The sequence below is a fragment of the Melanostigma gelatinosum genome (genome assembly GCF_949748355.1).
Source record: "Melanostigma gelatinosum genome assembly, chromosome: 15".
Classification (NCBI taxonomy): Eukaryota; Metazoa; Chordata; class Actinopteri; order Perciformes; family Zoarcidae; genus Melanostigma; species Melanostigma gelatinosum.
Genome location: NC_136648.1, coordinates 12,181,205 through 12,200,463, shown reverse-complemented (window position 1 = coordinate 12,200,463; position 19,259 = coordinate 12,181,205). Strand labels below are relative to the sequence as shown.

At 41.8% G+C, this 19,259-nt stretch overlaps 1 protein-coding gene across 3 annotated transcripts; it reads right to left on the bottom strand.

The window, feature by feature from the left end:
* Window positions 1–1,471: 1,471 nt before the first annotated feature.
* scinlb (scinderin like b) lies at window positions 1,472–14,912 on the bottom strand. 3 transcript variants are annotated; one of them, XM_079285537.1, is made up of 17 exons: window positions 14,804–14,912; window positions 12,691–12,878; window positions 11,280–11,434; window positions 9,050–9,211; window positions 8,686–8,835; window positions 7,966–8,064; window positions 7,295–7,427; window positions 7,023–7,111; window positions 6,652–6,867; window positions 6,429–6,559; window positions 6,164–6,254; window positions 4,757–4,927; window positions 4,501–4,675; window positions 3,452–3,567; window positions 3,245–3,322; window positions 3,014–3,074; window positions 1,472–2,286 (listed from the first exon to the last, which is right to left on the bottom strand). In XM_079285537.1, exons 2-17 carry the CDS (start codon window positions 12,869–12,871, stop codon window positions 2,123–2,125), a joined length of 2,172 nt encoding a protein of 723 aa, XP_079141663.1. In that variant the 5' UTR covers window positions 12,872–12,878; window positions 14,804–14,912; the 3' UTR covers window positions 1,472–2,122. The 3 variants fall into 3 exon arrangements, with proteins under 3 accessions (XP_079141663.1, XP_079141665.1, XP_079141664.1); XM_079285539.1 differs by having other exon boundaries at window positions 7,975–8,064; XM_079285538.1 differs by having other exon boundaries at window positions 14,794–14,855.
* Between the last annotated feature and the right edge of the window lie 4,347 nt (window positions 14,913–19,259).

Here is a 19,259-nt window from a genome sequence, read left to right as displayed (position 1 = left end):
TATTTTTACACTTGAATAAACAACAATCAAATGCAGAGACAGTTATTTACCAATATGTTAGGAGTAGTTACATTTACACAGTCTTACATTTACAACCGGCCCTTTGAGGGCAACCGTGATGCTGATGTGGCCCGGAGTGAAAATGAGTTTGAGACCCCTGGTCTACAGGGCTATTTAAAGGAGGGTTTAAGAGGTCCCTTCTCATGTTCAGTGTCAACACATTGTCCTTTAAAAATATATATTCTTGATGGCACAATATTTGACGTTTCCATCTGATAAATACGATTTTAAAAAAGCATACATTATAATATTCTGCAGTTTGGGTTTGAAGTAATAAACATGTAAAAGTCTTGTTTTCGATCTACCATATGATGGAGTTGTCAAAACAAAAACACATGAATAGAATAGGAGTTTAACGGACATTCCCGTTCAAATCAACATAGCAGGACGGTCAGAGCGGTATCGGCAGACATTTTTATGTGTAGCCTACTGTTGCCATTGCGACATTGACATTGACTTGTTTGAACTAAACCGTCCTGGAGTAGTAACGATAAGGCGCATGGAGAGCCAGAGTAAATTAATAAAATTGAACATCTCAATGCCACATCCACACACCCTTGTCACAGCGTAGGCAAGAACATTGCTATCGCTAGATGAACGACAACTTTGTTCGGCTCGTTTTCTGCACCCAGAGTAGCATTAGAGCATGGTGGAATTAACAAGCTAACTAGCTGAAAGTTGGCTAATTAGCTCGCTTGCTAATTCCACCATGCTTTAATGCTACACTGGTTACACTGGTGGGCAGCGCTGGGTCTAACGGTCCCTTCGACCTCTCTTCCCACCAAGAACAAGCTACATAGCTAACTAGCCAGCTATCTGCTTCCCTGGTGCTGCATCTGCTTACTTTACAACACTTTACAGCTCCACTGACGTGTGTTGTTTTTGGGTTCCTCCACAAGGTCCATTTAGTAACTGTTCTGGAGCTTTTTTTTTCATTCACTCATAGTTAAGGGGCTTTCCACTGAGTTTGTATTTTGTGTATCCTGCAAATCACAGAATGTTTAATGTCTCAATTCACAGTATCGTGGCAGGATTATATAAATTTACATAATAGTAATGCTCGCTGCTGTTTCTTCTTTAATAAACCTGTATCTATGCAATTTAAAATATGATGAACAAACAAATGAATAATACGTTCAAAACAAGTATGTGAACAGCTGTGAACTGAGCTTTCATGTCATATGTCGTTCATGTCGTCTTCCTACTTAGACAGATGCTGCGAACTGCAACGAGATCCCATGTTGTCTTCCCGAGAGAAGAAGAGAGACTTAGTGAGAGCTGGCTTATAAACCTTGTGACAGTTTCTGTATGTTTAATATAAATTATAAATGCTGGTGGAGCTGGTGGTTTCGGATTAATCTGATTCCTTTTCTCATTATAGCCCCGAAAATGATCAAATAGAAAACACAGGTTTGAAATACTTTTTATTTAAAGCCATCTACGTGAGCATTTCAGGGTCAAGTAATAAAGACAACGGACACGCGCACATACCGCTGTACGCCTTTTAAAAATTCACAAGCACAGAATATGATTTTAAAAAAGCAACATGCAATTGCTAGTAAGTGTACATCATTCCAGTACCAACGATAAAACACATGTAAACACCACGTAGTAATGGAGTGAACTGTTTCTGACATGCTGACAAGGCTGTTGAGACGGGCAGAAAGGAAAGCATGACGCCGTCTTCTGAAGTGAAAGAGAGCAGAGAGAAAGAGAGGATATCTCCAGCTGTCTAAAATGGCTTCCTTTCCTATTTTCTTCCTTTCTATTCATATTAGGGGCTGAGATAAAGACGTGCTGCTGGATGCAACAGATCAATAAACCACTATCAATTAAAGATATTGTTGCGACAGGAAGTCATTTGACTACCGATGTGATGCATTCCTGTTTATGAAGTCCGATGTGCTGCACCGTGACCAAGGCATAGAGGCAGCCATTCAACCTGATAACAGTGATAACATTGGTTTTGGCACTTAGGGATTGGAGGTAAGATAAATGAAGTTGCATTAAGAGATGCTGGACAGCCAAGGAGTCAGACTGGTAGAAAGAGCCTTTAGTTTTATTACTGGAAACGGGCACGGATTCTGTCCAGTGGATCCGTCTCCCACATCTTGGTATCCCAGGCCTGGAACCAGCCAGTGAAAGTTGGAGGCTCTGCTCCCTGTTTGATGGTGGTGATGGGCAGTCCTCTGCGACCAGACGGGTCTGAGTCCACATAGTCTTTTGCTGCATGATAAGAAGTAGACAGAGGGTTTGACAGATGGAAATACAGTCTTAGTGACAGAAAGTGAGAATATGTAATCGTCTCACAGCACAACTTCACAGACAACAGACTTTGAAAACAGGAAATGATCCCAAAGACGCTGAAAAGCTCCCTAGAGCTGAGGGGAACTGCAGAGTCGGGTGATCATTTTCTGTGTCACCTCTCACATTACACATTGTTGATGTAAAAATATTGATCAGTGCAGCTTTAAGATGTTGTAGCTGAATATTACGTAGCAGGCATACATATAATCATGCATGTATGTACAATAGACCTCACAAGCTCAATATTATGCTTTTTTTTAAATTGTCCTCATGAATACAATGTTATATATTGTCACGGTTTCATAACTTGTGGTGGACACCTAGAAAAATGTGCCCAGGAAGACAAAAAAAACAGGTCGCTAACTGCCCTGTAAGTCTCTGGGATTAGTGAACATATAACATATTTTAATTAAGACGCCTACTATCCAGGTTTGACAGACATAATACAGTAGCACCCTTTTTTGTGACACCCTGAAAGGATGATTTAAGAAGGGCATGGGAAATTTCCGCAACAGACTTTAAAAATACTTGAAATACTGTAACTAAATACTATGACTCTATAGTGCTTTCTAGCAACAAGTATCTGAAACAAGACAGTATGATCTGTGTGGACGATGTTTCTTTCTTTAGGGTTTAAGCAACAAACCTATTTTGGGAGCTCCTGTCTTTTCTTCTGTATTAGCCTCTTTGCCAACCCACAGGAAGATCTGCAGGGAAAAGAAACACATTCAACCATTCAAATAGTGCCCAGCTATGCAGAGTTTTAAGAGTATTTATGCCTTTGTGGAGTCTGTGGAGTCTGAACTCCATAAAGGCATTCCACACATTAAACATGTTTCTGCGCGCTCTAATGATGACGACAGAGCGCTCATGTTACCTGGTCCCAGGTATCCAGGAGCATGACATCATCAATGGCCAGATCTGACTGATTGAAGTCCCCTGGTACTTCTTCAACCTGATAGAGGGAGCAGAAGAAAATTCAGCCTGAATGCGTTGATAGGCTAAACCAAAATAAAGTGTTCCACATCTGTAGCATACGAGCCTCGATAACAACAACAAATTGTGCTCTTATCATTTCACTCACACTAAGTCTTCCAGTTTTGTTGGAGCAGCCAAACAGACGCGGGGCGTTGACCATGTTCTGCAGACTCTTGGAGGTCTGATATTCCTTCTTGCCGCCAAGAGCATCCCAGAAATCACCTGAGAGAGAAGACAATACAACATTTGGTGCTTTTGTTTGTTTAATCAGGAAGTGAATAACGACCTCCTTCAAAGATTGATGCTGCTGCTCTTTGGGCCAGTCAGCTCCCAAATGCATCATCAGACCAGGACAATCAGTGACATTGGTTTCGCAAACAAAACAGAGTTGAGCTACTTTTAATCTTCAAAGTTATGTCAAAATGAGTCCAAATACTTTGATAAAGTATAACTGTTTTTCATATAACTTTTGCCTTTAAAGTACTGCACAGTATGATGACGCATCCTCCCTCTTTAATCATCCCAGGGCAGACAAACAAAGCAAAACGCACCCCTGCTAATTGTTCCAGTTTATTTTCAGGGGAGGTAAATATTATATCTATTTTGCAACCGGGTGAGAATAGTCATGCGGCATCTATTCGGCTATTTACACCCGGCCAAGTTGAATATGTAGCTTAACTTAACTTAAGCATTCGTTAGCTACCTTTCTAAAGATTAGCATAATTAGTAGTAGTAGTAACAGAAATATTAGTGTAAACATTGACAAAGTATTCATAGGGGATGTGGTGGATGAATGGGTGTTTCATCCAGGAGACCTAAGTTCATGTCATTTGAGAAGTCTAGTTTTACATTTACTTATTATTTTCAGTTTTCAGTCGCAGTTTGGTTAAGTTTAGACAACGTTTTTTGGTTGGGTTCAGGAGAAATATGCCTACAATAGTCTGTACATACACATACAGTATCTAACGTGTGTGCTTGTCTCTGCCATGCTATACGCACCCAGGTGAAAATAGCCACATTGGCTGTTCCTGAGTGAGCTGTTGCCTGAGTGCAAATAGAATTGTTGGCCTCTGACACCTGGGTGCTAATAGCATCAGCCGAAGTAAAAACCTATTATTACATACAATAGTATATTAGTCTTCAGAGGACACCCACCTGGCTCACTGCCCTCGGACACATGTGTGGGACTGCCACCCAGGAAGCCCTCCACATACTTGGCAGCAGCCATCTCCTCATCACTGGCCCCCACTCCTTTCCACACATACAAGGCTCTCGGGGACTTCAGCACAAACACATCATTGGTGTTCAGATTGGAAGCAGAGACCTCGACCTGAGAGAACACATGGAGACAGGTAAGAGGTGGGAATCGAGGATGTGGCAACACAAGTCCGTGTGCTGGCAGACGGCTCACCTCCACAGCCCGGGTAGCGCGGGAAGAGCTCTGGCGGATGTTGAAGAGGCGAGTGCTTTCGGATTGTGACTGTCCACCTTTGCGTGACGTTCCTCCCAAGTAGATGATCATGGGTTTGCCCTGGAACAGACTCATCAAGTGTGGAGGCTCCTGACCCTGGGTCACTCTCACCTATGATGGGGACATTAAAAACAACGTCACCATGAAGAATAGTGGCGCTCATGACTGTTCTAGTTCAGCCTATAGGTGATAAAGTAAAGAAAACAAATATTGTATGTCAGCATATACAGTAATCTCAACAGTCTGAATGTCTAAAGGACCATGCCAATATATTTACAAAATGAATCATTGAAAGCATTCAAGACATTTTTAGTTTCTTTAATGTATGTTGACATTCATTTCTGTGTGATCTGAAAATCAATTGTCAGATTTGAAATTCCCATCTGCATTACTTTTGTTGATGTACATCACAGCAAGCTAATGCAGTTAAAGTAAATACTGATTTGGAAAGTCACAACAGACTTTATGTTTACTGTGATGGATTGCACGACTTTTCATACAGAGTAATACTTAAAGAAATGCAGAAAGCAATGGATCCCTGGAGTGGAATAAGTACATTCATGTTTCTCAAACACAGCAGCATGGATTACAAACACTATCTCAGATTAAACTACATTTACTTTGAAGTAAATGGGCTAAAACATACAAAAACCCCTGTACACTGTTATAAGGGGTCATGGGGTATATGTCGTCATAGTTGGTGAGGGATTGCCTTTCAATAATCACAAGTTTTACCTGTGATTTGATGCCTTTAAAAATCAAATAAATAAAATTATTTTTTAAGTAACTGATCCAATTTGGAGTTTAAGCTTCATATCTTAGTTGGTGATGAGGCATCACTTGTTGTAAATACTGAAATTATTATGTGGTTAAGTATGGGAGTGCATTAGAGTGGTAAAATATGAACGTTACAGTGACACTGCCCTCTGCTGGTTGCCCAAGGCTGGTTGTTTTTAGGCTGACGTTATGACTGAGATTGTTTGTCTTGATCCGCTGTAATTAATCCTCTGTAATAATTTGGTTTAATAGATTTGAGAAGCTGAACCCTTATAATCACTAAAAGTCAGTTTTTCCACAGTGCTGCTATTGTGAGGTAGCCAGACATTATGCTCTTCTGTTATAACTCATCTTTTATAGCTCCAAAGAAAACAACTAAAAACAAGTTGTGCCGAGTTCCTAATTAACAATAATTGCATTATTTATATTATTCCTTTAATACCCTTAAGTCACAGCCAAGTCTGGTATCAAGTCTTTTTACTGGGGGTTACCATGGGACTGTACAGAATCTGAACTTGTTTTTACACGTGTGATGTCAAGGTGAGCGGTGCATCAGCGCCAAGCTCTCACCTGAACTGGGGATCCTCCCATTGAGTCATCGAGCTTCACTGTGAGGAACGCCGAACCTGCCAGTTCATCCTGTGTGCACTTCAGCCCCTGCCTGACACAGTAACACACACACACACACACACACACACAGTCTGAATGATTTTCCGAGAGTCAGGGCAGGTCTTAGACTGGGCGTGGTGGGGAACTGTGTGTACATGCTCAACAGCCGCCTGTAGCACTGTATTACACCACATACGTGTTTGTATGGATCTTTGTTTTTACCCACCAGGTGTAAATGATGTGTTGCTCGCGGCCACTCAGTCTGTAGCTGTAGAGGATGATGTAACAGTCTCCACCATAGAAGTGACCGTAGGAGGAAAGATCCACAGGCACCTTTTCACCCTCAACACGCCAAATCTGAAAGCCAAACCACAACCGTTTTTCTTTCCCCCACCTCACCACACCGTTTTATCTGGGTCTTTTTTTTAAGCTTTCAAACCCATTCGTACCTGGACCTTGCCCTTTCCATCATCCACCATGCCGTGCTGGGCTGCCATGGCCTTGTTGGAGTGCAGGGAGGAGGCATCGAAGGGCACCTGGTCCACTTTGGCTATGCGTCCGATGGAGTAGGCCTTAGTGGGGCCCGTGGTCTCGTCTTTGTCCTTCCAGTCGCTGAAGAACTGCTTGAACAAAGTCGTCTCAGCTCCTGCAGGAAGTACCTGGATCTGTAAAGGAATGAGGGATTTTTAATTACCTGCATCTTTGACATGCTATTAAAAGTGTGACATGTCTTTAATAATAGAAGTTCAAAACAGTAGAATTGAAATGTATTATGTGAAAACAAGACGCTGCTTTTCCGCGAGACACATGCCAGCTTTACCTGTGTCTTATTGGAGTATCCCTTGTCTTTGATGAACTGCTGCCCCGCGGCCATGGCTGCTTTACGCTCTGCCATGTTGGCCTTGGGACCTGGTTGGAGATAGACATGACATGATGAGAAGGCCATCATTTGGAAAAGCATTCAACTCTTATGCTACTTCGAGCACCAATCTAGGTAATGAACTACCTAATGAACATTGTTTTTCAAGTAGCATGCTTAGAAATTCTGCAGAATAATGCTCAGTTATTGAGTCTGTAAAGCTGTATCGGCACCTTTCCAAACAAAGATGTTCTTGTCCACCCCGTTGTCCAGGATGTAGCACTCCTCAGGAGACAACATGGCCTGTTTGAAGGGACTGGACGGAGCCACGGCCGACACCTTCATCGACCCAGAGGCGTCAGAGATCTACGAAGCAGAGAGACAGTGTCAGCTACCAGCTCTGCTCTCAAAGTGTACCGATAAGGGAGGACGTGGTTCCTCAACAACAGCTTCAAAACATCTTCATTTGTTCCAATATTAAAACGGAGTTTTGGGAAAAAGCACATTCTTTAGGTGTAATTTGTAATTATCGAATGTAGAAGTGTAGACTCTATCATGTGAGCTACATACATATTTATTTAAGATTTACAGTCTGATGTTCAGTAACTCAAAGATCCATGGATAAATCAAGTATGCGGGCATCTTTGTAATTCAATTGGACTGAATCCAGGCAATAATATTCAAGTTTTGATTTTCAAATTCAAATCAGTAGCACAAGAATGCAGCACAATTATCAGGCTACATTTCAAATCCTACTTTCGTTAAAGATCCCTCCGTAGTGTGGGTTGTGAAATCTTATTTCCCACCCAGAAATGAAAGTCACATATATATCGAACATACACATATACAACATATATATTATACAGTACAGGGAAAAAAAGGTTAATCATGGGTTATCACTTACATCACTTACCACGTAGAGGGCAGCCTTCTTCCTGTTGGTGGTGTCCACCTTCTCGTCATCCGCAGTACCGGGTGCAATGGTGGGTTTGGGCCCCAGAGCCTACACAACCAGAGAAAGTATTATTGTTCTCCTCTTGTTCCTCTTGTTCAAGTATCACTTGTGCCTCAAGTTACAATTGTGTTTTTTTTACACAGATAAAGACACGATAACCTTGGCAGTGACTTTTTACATAGACTACATTCTACAACCTATTATCAGATTAAAAACAATTTTGATGAATTTAAAAAATGTTAAACCACCCCCTTCTCTCTCTCTTTCATGAGGCCTCCCTGGAGTTTACCCTCCTCACTTGTTGTAAAGGAAGTGTTTACAATACCGCCTTGGCACACAGTTGGCACAAGAGCAGCATATTACAAAGGACAGCATTGTGTCCACTCGTTCCCACGGTGACTAATCACTGGCCGGCCGTGAAAGCATCAATAACGCTTATAGCTTCTGCTCACAAGTAATCAGCTTTGGAGGGAAATCTTCAATGTGGGGCTGAGATATACCAGGAGAGGAGTGTGTGTGTGTGTGTGTGTGTGTGTGTGTGTGTGTGTGTGTGTGTGTGTGTGTGCGTGCGTGTGTGTGTGTGTGTGCGTGCGTGCGTGCGTGCGTGCGTGCGTGCGTGCGTGCGTGCGTGCGTGCGTGCGTGCGTGCGTGCGTGTGTGTGTGTGTCACCTCTATGATTGCTGCCGGCTCTTCCCCCTCCTCCACCATGTGCAGTTTGGCTCTGCCATTTCTCTCATTATCTCTGATGCCGATGCCGACCTCAGCGGCCTTCAGCCTCTCGAATCGGTTACAATCACTGCCACACCACTGATAGATGTCCTGCAGGAGAGCGACAGACAGGAAATGGATATTAAAGTTAGTAACCTTATTACACTTAGATTTCAGTGCTGATTGATTTGGTGACAATAGGGACACAATAAGTATTCGTAATATACACCGTATATAATGTTCACCCATATATACTTACATACATACACACTTACACAGACACACACACACACACACACACTAAAACAGATCAAACCCAGCTCACCTTGCCCAGGTCAACAATGAAGCAGTCTCCCTTGTTGAAGCTGTCCCAGGACATGTCCACCTCTGTTGCTCTGATGGCCCTCCGACCCTTGATATGCAGCAGGCGCTTCACGTTCGTATCGTTGGTCACCACGTGCTGAAAACCGGAGGCCACGCCCCCTTTCTGTGACAACAAATAATAATTTAAGTGAGGTTATGTAAAGGGGAAATTTTCCTTAAAAAAAAAGCCGCTTCATTTGAAACATGTACATGAACACAGTTAAAGGAAGAAAACAGCACAAATCTTACATCACGTGCACAGTTTTAAGTTTATAACCACCAGACAAACAGTCACAAATGCCCTATTGAGAGGTCTGAGGCAGGATGTACGGACACAGATGATTTCATGAGACACTGAGATTAACGTTGAGGGGGATATTAGTTTAACACAACACAGTAAAAACCTCTAAAGACAAAAGGCTGTAAATGATGCTGCCAAATAATGAGATTAGCGTGTACTATGAATCACAGCTAACAAAGACAATAAGTCTTATCAAATGGCAAAAATGAAACTGACATGATGCCTGCTTTTGCAAAGGAGGATCATGTCTGTTCTGTGCAACAGTGGTGTACCTGAGAGGCAGGATTGTCTCGTAATGTGACATCCTTAGTGAAGCCATTAAACAAAACAGGTATTTACAAGGCATGCAAATTATTCACTGCAGATGAGAAACAGAAACTACAACAGAAAAAGCAATGGGACTGCTTTGATACTCTACACTTGTATCATGTAACACTTTAGATCAGGGGTCTTCAACGTTTTTCAGGCCAAGGACCCCCAAACTGATAGAGAGATGGAGCAGGGACCCCCGACTATATATATCGTATACAATTGTGTTTTATATTAAATGGGCATAGTACTGTGTATACCTCTTTATTGTGCATTCAATACTAAGCTATTCAAATAATACACAGGTTCATATATTCATGTTTTTATTTTAAACGTAAGGTACAGTGAGTAGGGTGGCCGTGCCACTGCCATTTATAAACACACCTTGTCAACTGATACCAATGCCGAAATCAACATTGTCTGTTAATTGCATGATAATCATGCAAGCTATTCAAATTGATGTTTTCATTTTAAACGTGGAAACGAAAAATGAGTGATGGCCCATTAGTACCACTGCCATGCATAAAGATTGTCTCATTAACCAAAACTTTCCCGGGCCCCCTGTTGAAGACATCTGCTTTAGATCAACCATTGTCACTGAATGGGAACAGATATACAAGGAGGGAGGTTCTTGTTTTTAAAATGTCTGTTGAGGGCTCAGCATTTACCCACAAGGGCACAGATTCTTGTTCGCATCGGGAGGAGAGGATTCTTCAAAAACCACAGTGACGCTGTTCATCTTTCTCAAGAGAGAGGCGCAGTAAACAATGTCCCTGGTAACAATGCAGTCTCTGTTTATTTTAATGACAGGATTGTTTCCGAACAGTGGAGTTACCAAAAGCATGAAGAGATAATGAGGTTTCATTCTGTCTCTCGCTCTTTTTCTGAAGAACACTGTGTGTCTGAACTGTGCTTCTGTACATGTGCAGAGCAGAGTTTCCATTATCCAACTTTGCAAAAGCAGGAAACAAGACTTTGGGCTAATTATATCCAACCAGAGCCAGAAGGAGGTTTGGATGGTTTTCGTGGCAATGTGAAACAGATGGCTGGTTAAAAAGTGGGCCGCTTGTGTTTTTCAAAATGTCCTCCTCTAAACAGGGTGGTTGCCTCCGTTACAGTCAGTCAGTTGGGCAGAACGGGGAATGTTGTGTTCCCTCTGAACTTCAGACTCATCCGCTTCACTGATTGGCAAAGTTCACGAAATGCCGACAATCATCAAGCCCAGTAGATATAGTTAGTCCTGAGACAGATTGTTGCTCCATTTGTCATTGTTTTGTCATCATAACTTTCACTGTTCATGCTGTAAGAATCTTCATTGCTCACTTTATATTTTAACAGTGAAGTAAATTATTTTTTTTTTAGAGGCCTAAAGAGGTTAATATGTGCAGTATTTCAAAAGAAACAAGACTTGAGACATGCTCGCAGCTCTGTGAGGCTAAACCCACAATGACAACCCTAACACACTGATGTTTAGCAGGCATAATGTTTACCCGACCGCCCCCAGGTTGAGAACCACTCCTCTAGAGTATTTTCACTCAGATAGTGAAACCACCAGTCCAAAGTTGTCTTTGCTGAAGCTCACCTGGTACTTGATTCCTGACTTGAAGTATCCCAGGAAGGCGTTGGATTCAGAGTTCTGCAACTCCCTGTACTGCACCGGCCCACCACCCAGGAAGTCATCCAGCTGTGTGGAAAAGATGGCCACTGCTCCACTCTCATCCTGCGAGCACGAGTCCCCTGCAGGAAAGAGTCAAATCGTCTTTTACTCAGCTATTTTCATTCTCTAATTGCATCACACGGATGCTCGAGAGTCAAGTTTGTCATAAGAGCATTCAGTGAATTTTACATTTGCAGAGCAAACTGCAGCACAAAAGTTTCTGCGGTGACCTTATGGGACCTCTGAGTCAGGACTTGAGGCTTTGAATCGGCCACATCTGCAGCAGAGCCACTTTGTATCCTGCTATTACTGACAGATGGCCCATAACACAACTATGACTCTTCATGACTAACAATGATCCAAGACAGAGGGATTAATTATGTTCTCATGTTATTTCTACTTCAACGTCTTGCAGACAGTAGCAATGGCGGAAGAGAAATAAAAGAGCAGTCTGTGTGCTGGCACTGGAGGAGAATTGGCAGGAAACACTACAAACATGCAGGGGCCGGTCTCTTGTGGCATATTGCAGAAGTGAGCAGCGTCTTTATTGAAGTCCCCGTTATTCTTATTTAACTGAAAATGTACAGAGCATTCAAAGACTTTGCCTTCGATTTAGGATTTAAAGTTGTTGGCGTCTTTGTTCGCTCTGTAAAGGTCTGAACTGAACCTTCAATGAGAGCAGACGGCACATCGAGGGAGCTGTGGGGGAATATCTCAAACTGGTGTGACTTCTAGACAAGAAATTTTCAGCGACTCATGCAGCAGAGGATGTTTCAGTGCTGAGATCACATGACTATCTATTTCTATAACCACTTCAAAACCACAGCTACAGTGTTGCAAGGACATGAGGAACTATGTGCTATGTGCATGCACTGTTCGTGTATCAGCTTTTCTTTTTAAATTGTTAATATTTTACTTTAGTTTGTGACTGACTTCAACAAGGAAGTGGTTACTAATGCTGTACTTTTACCCACTTTAACATTCAACACTGTATTGCCATTTAAACAATAGGATTTTGAGGAAACCCTCAGCACATCATATAACCACTCAGAGAAGTGATGAAACCATAAAATTACAATTATCAAAACACAACTGGGGAGGCCAAGCAATAGCAGTTTGAGAACACATTGCAGTAAAATGACTTCTGCTACCGAATGTGTTGGTGATTATTTCTCAAAAATGCAACGCAAGACTGTTTCCTGTTTTGAAAACAGCATGAGAACACCATTTTTATAAAGCAAGATAAACAGAAAGATATTCATTTCTAGTCGTTAAAGATAGGAATTATTAACATGCTGCACCATAGTCTGGTGCACACTATGTGTCCACGCCTTACCCAGCCACATGTGTATGTTGTATGAAGGGGCTGAGGTGGTGAAGAGCAGCAGGTAGGCGTCCCCGGTGAAGAAGCTGCCATGCAGGGCCTTAGGCACCGGCTTCAGGTCCAAGTTCTCGATACGCCACACCTGCAGCCCCGGCTGCTTCCCTGCACCCACAAACTCCTTATGGGAAACCATGATGGCTCTGAGGGAAATGTGGACATGAAGAAAGAAAGAGGAAGAGAGTAAATATGGAGATGCAAGAGGCCAGAGGGTGACGGAGAAAGACCACGGTATAGACTACTAAACCAAACAAACTGGTTCTTAAACCGGTCTATTGTCATTTATTGCTGCTGCTGCTGTCACATCAGTTATGACAGCAGCACTTACTCACGTACGTAAGTCGCTGGGTGATTTTCTTACATGAAGTCCATTTGAGATTGTAATCTTATTATTACTCTTCTTCTTTAGTTCGGACATAATTTGGAGGATTAAATTGCTTTTCTACGGGTTTGGAAAATTCTCCTATAATTGTGTCAGTAGAACCCATGAAGTATTTTTATAAATACAGAGCCGCAAAACATATAACAAGGTTAATTTTCATCAAAAGTCTCGTGGATCCTGTTCATTTGAAAGTATCAGAGAGAGAAGTCATCTTCAATTCTGAAAATAAAGCTGAACACCATAAACTTGTCTGAACTGTTTTCTTTAAATCATGGAAACCAGATTGATGCAGGGACTTTGAACCATCATTAATCTGTTAATCATACATATCCCAATATGAGAGAGATAACCACTGCACATATCTTGTGTGTTTATAGCGGAGTAACAACTAATTGGGTAACTGCATGACTGCAGACTGCTTCAATAAAGTAATCTTGTGAACTGTGGTGCAGTGAAACTCTTCAGTGTCACTGAACCTGGCTTTTGGAGTCAATGGATATTTGATTTAGCAGACATAAACTTCAGATTATGATGAGAGTGAGATATTATGCAGATTTACGTGTTCCCCGATTACACAAGAGGCAGATTACAAATGGGGTTGGCAGCAGCAGGATTATTACTGCAGTGAGGCTGATGTCAACTGTAATGACACAACACTTGCGTCGTCCACTTCTGTAAGCCTCAGATCTTACACTCCATAGGCCGCTTTATCCTATGCACATACTGCACTGCAACACTAGCCGCTCATTGTGCATGGTGTGTTATTTACAGATGGATATTAAAACATCAAACCAACCACAGATAATCCAAACAGCCACGCATCATCATTATCACCTGAAGGAGTAATATTGCTGTTGAGTTTGTTCAGCTATGTGTTTAATGAGCGGCTCAGGTTTCAGCGCAGTGAGAAAACAGCCCGTGGACATCCTGGAAGAGGCTGATCAGTAAATGCTGCATCGTGAACAGACCTCCAGATCACTTCCATGGATGTTTACTGATGCACCATTAATGGCACTGCTGTAATACATAACTCTGCAAGTCTGTGGTGATAAATGTCTGCTGGGAAAGAGCATCTCGAATGAGATTAGATTTCATCTAATCATGCTGACTGGTCAGACGGCTGTGTGGGGTGTTTCTCTTATTTAGGTCATAGGAGAAGTGCATCTTTCAAAGAATAAAAAAAGAACAGAAGCAATGTTGCTTTAATTTGATGTGACATTTGCTATTCGCACAATTTCTTCTTTTTTTCTTCTTTTTTTGGATTACATAACATCCAAACCGCTGCTTCCTGCACTCCTTTTGCATGTTTCCGTTCCACCCACGAGATAAAAAGCAGGAAATAACAGAGTATTTGCCCCATAATAAGCAATGCAATAGCCAGCCTGTGTTTCCATAATACATGGAATCCTTCTGGTTAATCTCCCGTTTTCGCGCAGCTTTCGCTGTGTGCTGTGACTCAGAGGGGAGAAATGAACGGAGACTTTCCACATCTGGAAAATCTCTTCTGAAAATCTGCACTGAATTTACCACACACGAGCAAAATTAATATCATCATTGAATCATTGAACAGCGCGAGCTGTGCCCCCTCGAGCTGAGGAATTATGCACGTTTCAAAAGGCTTGTCACATAAATCAAAATCAAAGTCCACAAAATCACAAAAAAAGGTGCATTCTTACGCGAACTCACAGTTTGCAAGATGAATCGCAGAGGAGAGAGGAGCAGAACCGCTGGAAGAGGCTGTAGATATGGGAGTGGGCTGAGAGTGGAGAGTTTTATGTTTTAATGGCTAGTAGAGTAGGAGGAGGAGGAGGAGGAGGAGGAGGAGGAGGAGGAGGAGGAGGAGGGAGTGCTCAGTTTGTTCATGGGTCTGTCTGACGAGGAGAGAGAACACTGATTGGTCGACAGGAGGAGCAATGATAGAGCTGCTTGTATGCGCCTTTCCCTAGAAAAGTGCGTATAAACTGTGTTGGCATAATCCAGGAGCACACTTTGCTTTTTAAATGTTTCCCTTTCAGTGTTTGTGTGAACTTGGTTCTGCGCACATTGTTGTATTTACTGTGCAGATTGTAAAGTGTTCCGATAAGGAGGGACAAAGTCCATGAAGTCATATTTCTTCATGAAACAGCAGGTGAATCAACAGTGTGTCTGTTTGTCTTCAGCTCAAAGGAAAGTGTGACTGCAAAAATACTGCAGAAAATGTGCCTGCCCTCATTGTCCAGGAATGCTGAAGCAACAGGATTTATATGGAAAAAATACAGGAAACATTTGCGCTGTAGCAACATAGAAAACAATTGAGTCAAGATGAAGGTTTTAGTTTGAAAGGATTTTTTTTTAACTCCTTCCAGCAGACATTGGACACCACAAATAGGACTAAGAGAGGACGCTAAATATTGACTCTGACGAGCAGTCCTATTGCACACAGACCAAACATATATTTACTCGCGCTCAGCCACGTGACACAACTCTACACAGAACCTGCTGTGAAGCAAATCCCCGTTCAACCCTGAAGACACGCTCACACCAGTCACACCCAGAATCCACAAACTGTACTCTCCCTGCAGACGGTGTGTTTATTTGTACAGATTCCTTAGCTTGAGAGGTGGTGAGAAACATGGCTGTTTATACATCAATGTTATGTACAAGGATGACACACATCCTACAGAAACCACACAGGCAGGAGCTTAATGCCATAACAGGTAATAACATGTCCAAACACAACAACTATGTTTTGTTGATGCTGATCAAAGTTTTAGTACATTTTGCAGAATTAAAAGGAAGTGGGTTTGGATAATGGACTGTTCCCACACACCATTTCAGTTTTGTGACGCTGTAAAAAAGATGTGACATTTCCCCATTTGTACAAAACCATCAGGAAAGAGCTCAATGACACAACAGTTAATAACATGTCCCAACACAACAATTGTGGTTCAGCTATCAGCGAATTGTTCAACTAAACAGGGCAAGTTTTGTTCACAGTGGGGTAACAACTTTTGACTTGAACCCAACATGGATGAAGAACTGTTCCCACACATCATTTCATCATGACCGTTTTGTGAAACTGTAAAAAAAAAAAGAATCTTTTCCTCATTCGTCTGTTTGTGTCGATGTGTGTGCGTCTCACAGCAACCAAAATATTCAAATAAGATTTGGCTGAAGGCGCTGAATGGATCAGTGAAAAGAGGAACCATCTAGCTTTCTTGTTTCTATCTCGAAGCTCATTGTTGTCTTCAAACACGGAATTGTTTTAGACCGCTTCGTTTCCTCCAACCATTTCTGCATGTCAACAAGTTTATTTCTTATGAAACAGATCTTTGTTTCACAGAGGTACAGAAGCTACACCAACACTGTGAACTCATTTGTTTATCTGACCACACTGGTGCCAGACCGGGGTCGCGTGAGTCTCATCATCAAACAGGATGTGACATGTACTGTAGGCCCAGAGTGGCCGGCTGCCGGAGCTCCATTGTGCCACATGCCGACAGCTGACTGATGCTTATCCTCAGGGACAATACAAGCAAACCAAAACAGATTAGACTCTTATAGTCAGAGGCTTACGCTGCTAGAAGTGATGCTAGTTCACTGAAGCAGAAATGTTCTCCCACTTTTCCAGTGAATTATCGGGATACGAAATTATTAAGCTTAAATGACCAAACAATATGGTGTTGTTGTTTTCTGCTACACCCCAATGTGTTAGAATGTGTAAAACAAAGTTAAAGGAATAGCTCAACATCTTAGAAAAATAATCTTAGCCGACTGAATTTAGTCCCAAAACTTTCATATTTGTCCGTTCCAAATGTCAGTTAGCTTATAGCTTAGCATTAACACTGGACGCAGGGGGAGACGGCTAGCTTGTCTCAGTCCAAACTAAAGCGATGAAAAGACTCCAGGAAGTTACTGTACTCCGCAGTGAAATAAGAGCACCTGGTTGGTGGACTTTGTTACTTTGAGACAGAGCCAGAGTAGCTATTTCCCCTTGTTTCCAGACTTTATGCTAAGCTAAGCTAACTAGCTGTACCTTATTTAGGCTACTATACAGAGTGATATTTTCTCATCTAACTAGAGAGCAAATCAAAACCATTTCTTCATATGAATTTAATCAAATTGATCAACTTTGGCTTGTTGATGTTGGAGCAGCAAAACGACTGACGTATTTCAGCTTTCAAGCATTGGGTCAAATAAAAACAAAGGCTTAGTGTCAAACTTTTTTATTTTTTGGTATCCAAAATGTGCCTGAAGCACTGAGCATTGAAAACAGTCAAGTACCAAAAAGCTTGCATTAAATGTCTGGTGATTTGTAATCTTGTTCTTATAGTTCTTGGTTTTAAATTAAATTGTTGCAGATTTTCGTTTCGTTAAGACAAAGTTCCTGAACGACTGCTTGGTGTTAGACTTTGAATTGGAGATTTTTGTTTTTGTTGTGTTAAATGAAAATAAGGATTTTTTTTCGGAAAGCATGTTGGAATTCCTCAAAGTTTGGTATCAGCACTGATACTCGGGGATGGACACCCGGCCTTAGCCTTTCTGTGGGACACAAATGTGATGTCCAGAGGTTTGTCCACACTTGCTGTTATCTTGCCACTTGTTACAGAAAGTGTCCCCAGTAAAGTACGTGATTAACTGTGTTGGACACAGAAGGTCAACAGTCACCAAAACGCAAATGTCTCTAACCTTGGGTTGTCGTAAAAACGGTAACTAGGATACCCACTCCCACCCTTTCTGTACACAGGTTCAGTTTAATGAGGGAAAGGTTAAAGCCCGTGAGCTGCACCCTGGTGATTGTGGAGTGCTGTGAGAGGAGATAGCAGTGACCTTTCATCAATGTCGACCACTAATGCTTGTTTTCCACCGAGCTGATTTAAACTGCCAACCAACGTTGAACCTCAACCTCATCAAGTCCATGAAAACTCTACTACAGTACAGTACAGTACAGTACATCGCCCATGGGTTATACTCCCGTCCATGCATTGACAGCTGTGGTTAACTCGTGTGCCAGACAGCCCTTTACACCCCACACCCCAACAGCTCTGGTGTGTGTGTGTGTGTGCACCAGGGTGGTTAACATCTACCTGTAATAACCCCGGCACACACGCCTATGGCTCTAGTTTCTAGAAAAGCAACTAGTGTGCTCTGTTTTTTTTGCAAACCATGCAATTAACCTCTCCGCTCAAACTCACTCAAGTGAAAGTTATTGTAAATCAACTGACAGTCAGATGTGTTTAGTGTTGGAAGATGTATTCAGATCCTTCTCTTAAGAAAAAGTAGTATTATCACACAATGGGAAAAAAGCATTCTGTTAGAAAAGTCCTGCAGTACAATTGTTTTCTTTCAGGAATATCTCTGGTGAAAGATGAGACGATTGAGATCACTCTAATCTAACCAGCAGCTGGTTTGCTTAGTTTAGCACAAAGACTGGAGAAAGGGGGGGAGCAACTAGCTCTGCCCCGAAAATAATTAAATCATCCCACCACCACCTCTCAAGCTAATAAACAATGACTTTATATTATGTTTGTTTAATCTGTTGTGCAAAGTGTAAAACACATCGCGTGTGGAACTACTCCTTGGCCGGGAGCAGCGACTCCCTGGTGTCGCAGTCATCTATATGTTTACAATAATATATCAAATGACAATGTGAAAACACTGTGAAAGGAGTCGCTCTGCAGCAATGAACCGCAGAGTGCATGTGTTTGCATGTGGACTGAAGCTTGACCAGTTAATAAACTACATTGTTTTCATTGGAATATTTATACAAACATTACAATATAATTCTCCGAAATGTGAATGTGGGCTTTTTGTTTTATAAAAAAAAAGCCAATTCAGGTATTTTTTCACTCTTTTTCTACATTTACTTTTGCACTTTGTTGAGTCTATATTATTTTGAACACTGCTAAGTTTATGCATTTGTTGTGCTCTTATTTTAAAGTTATCTGTGCATTATCTTGTATCGAGTATAGGGTGCATCTTCCACTGTTTTAAGATTGTATCTACAAAAAGACAAAGCCAGAAGGGGAAGTCTGTTGAACACAGTCATGATTTGTGTGAAACATCATCAGCTGCTTCGACACAAAAGTGAGAACTGACATTTTGTCTTGCAAAATATTGTGCAGCTACGGCTGTGGAGACTCAGTGTATTTAAGGAAGTTCC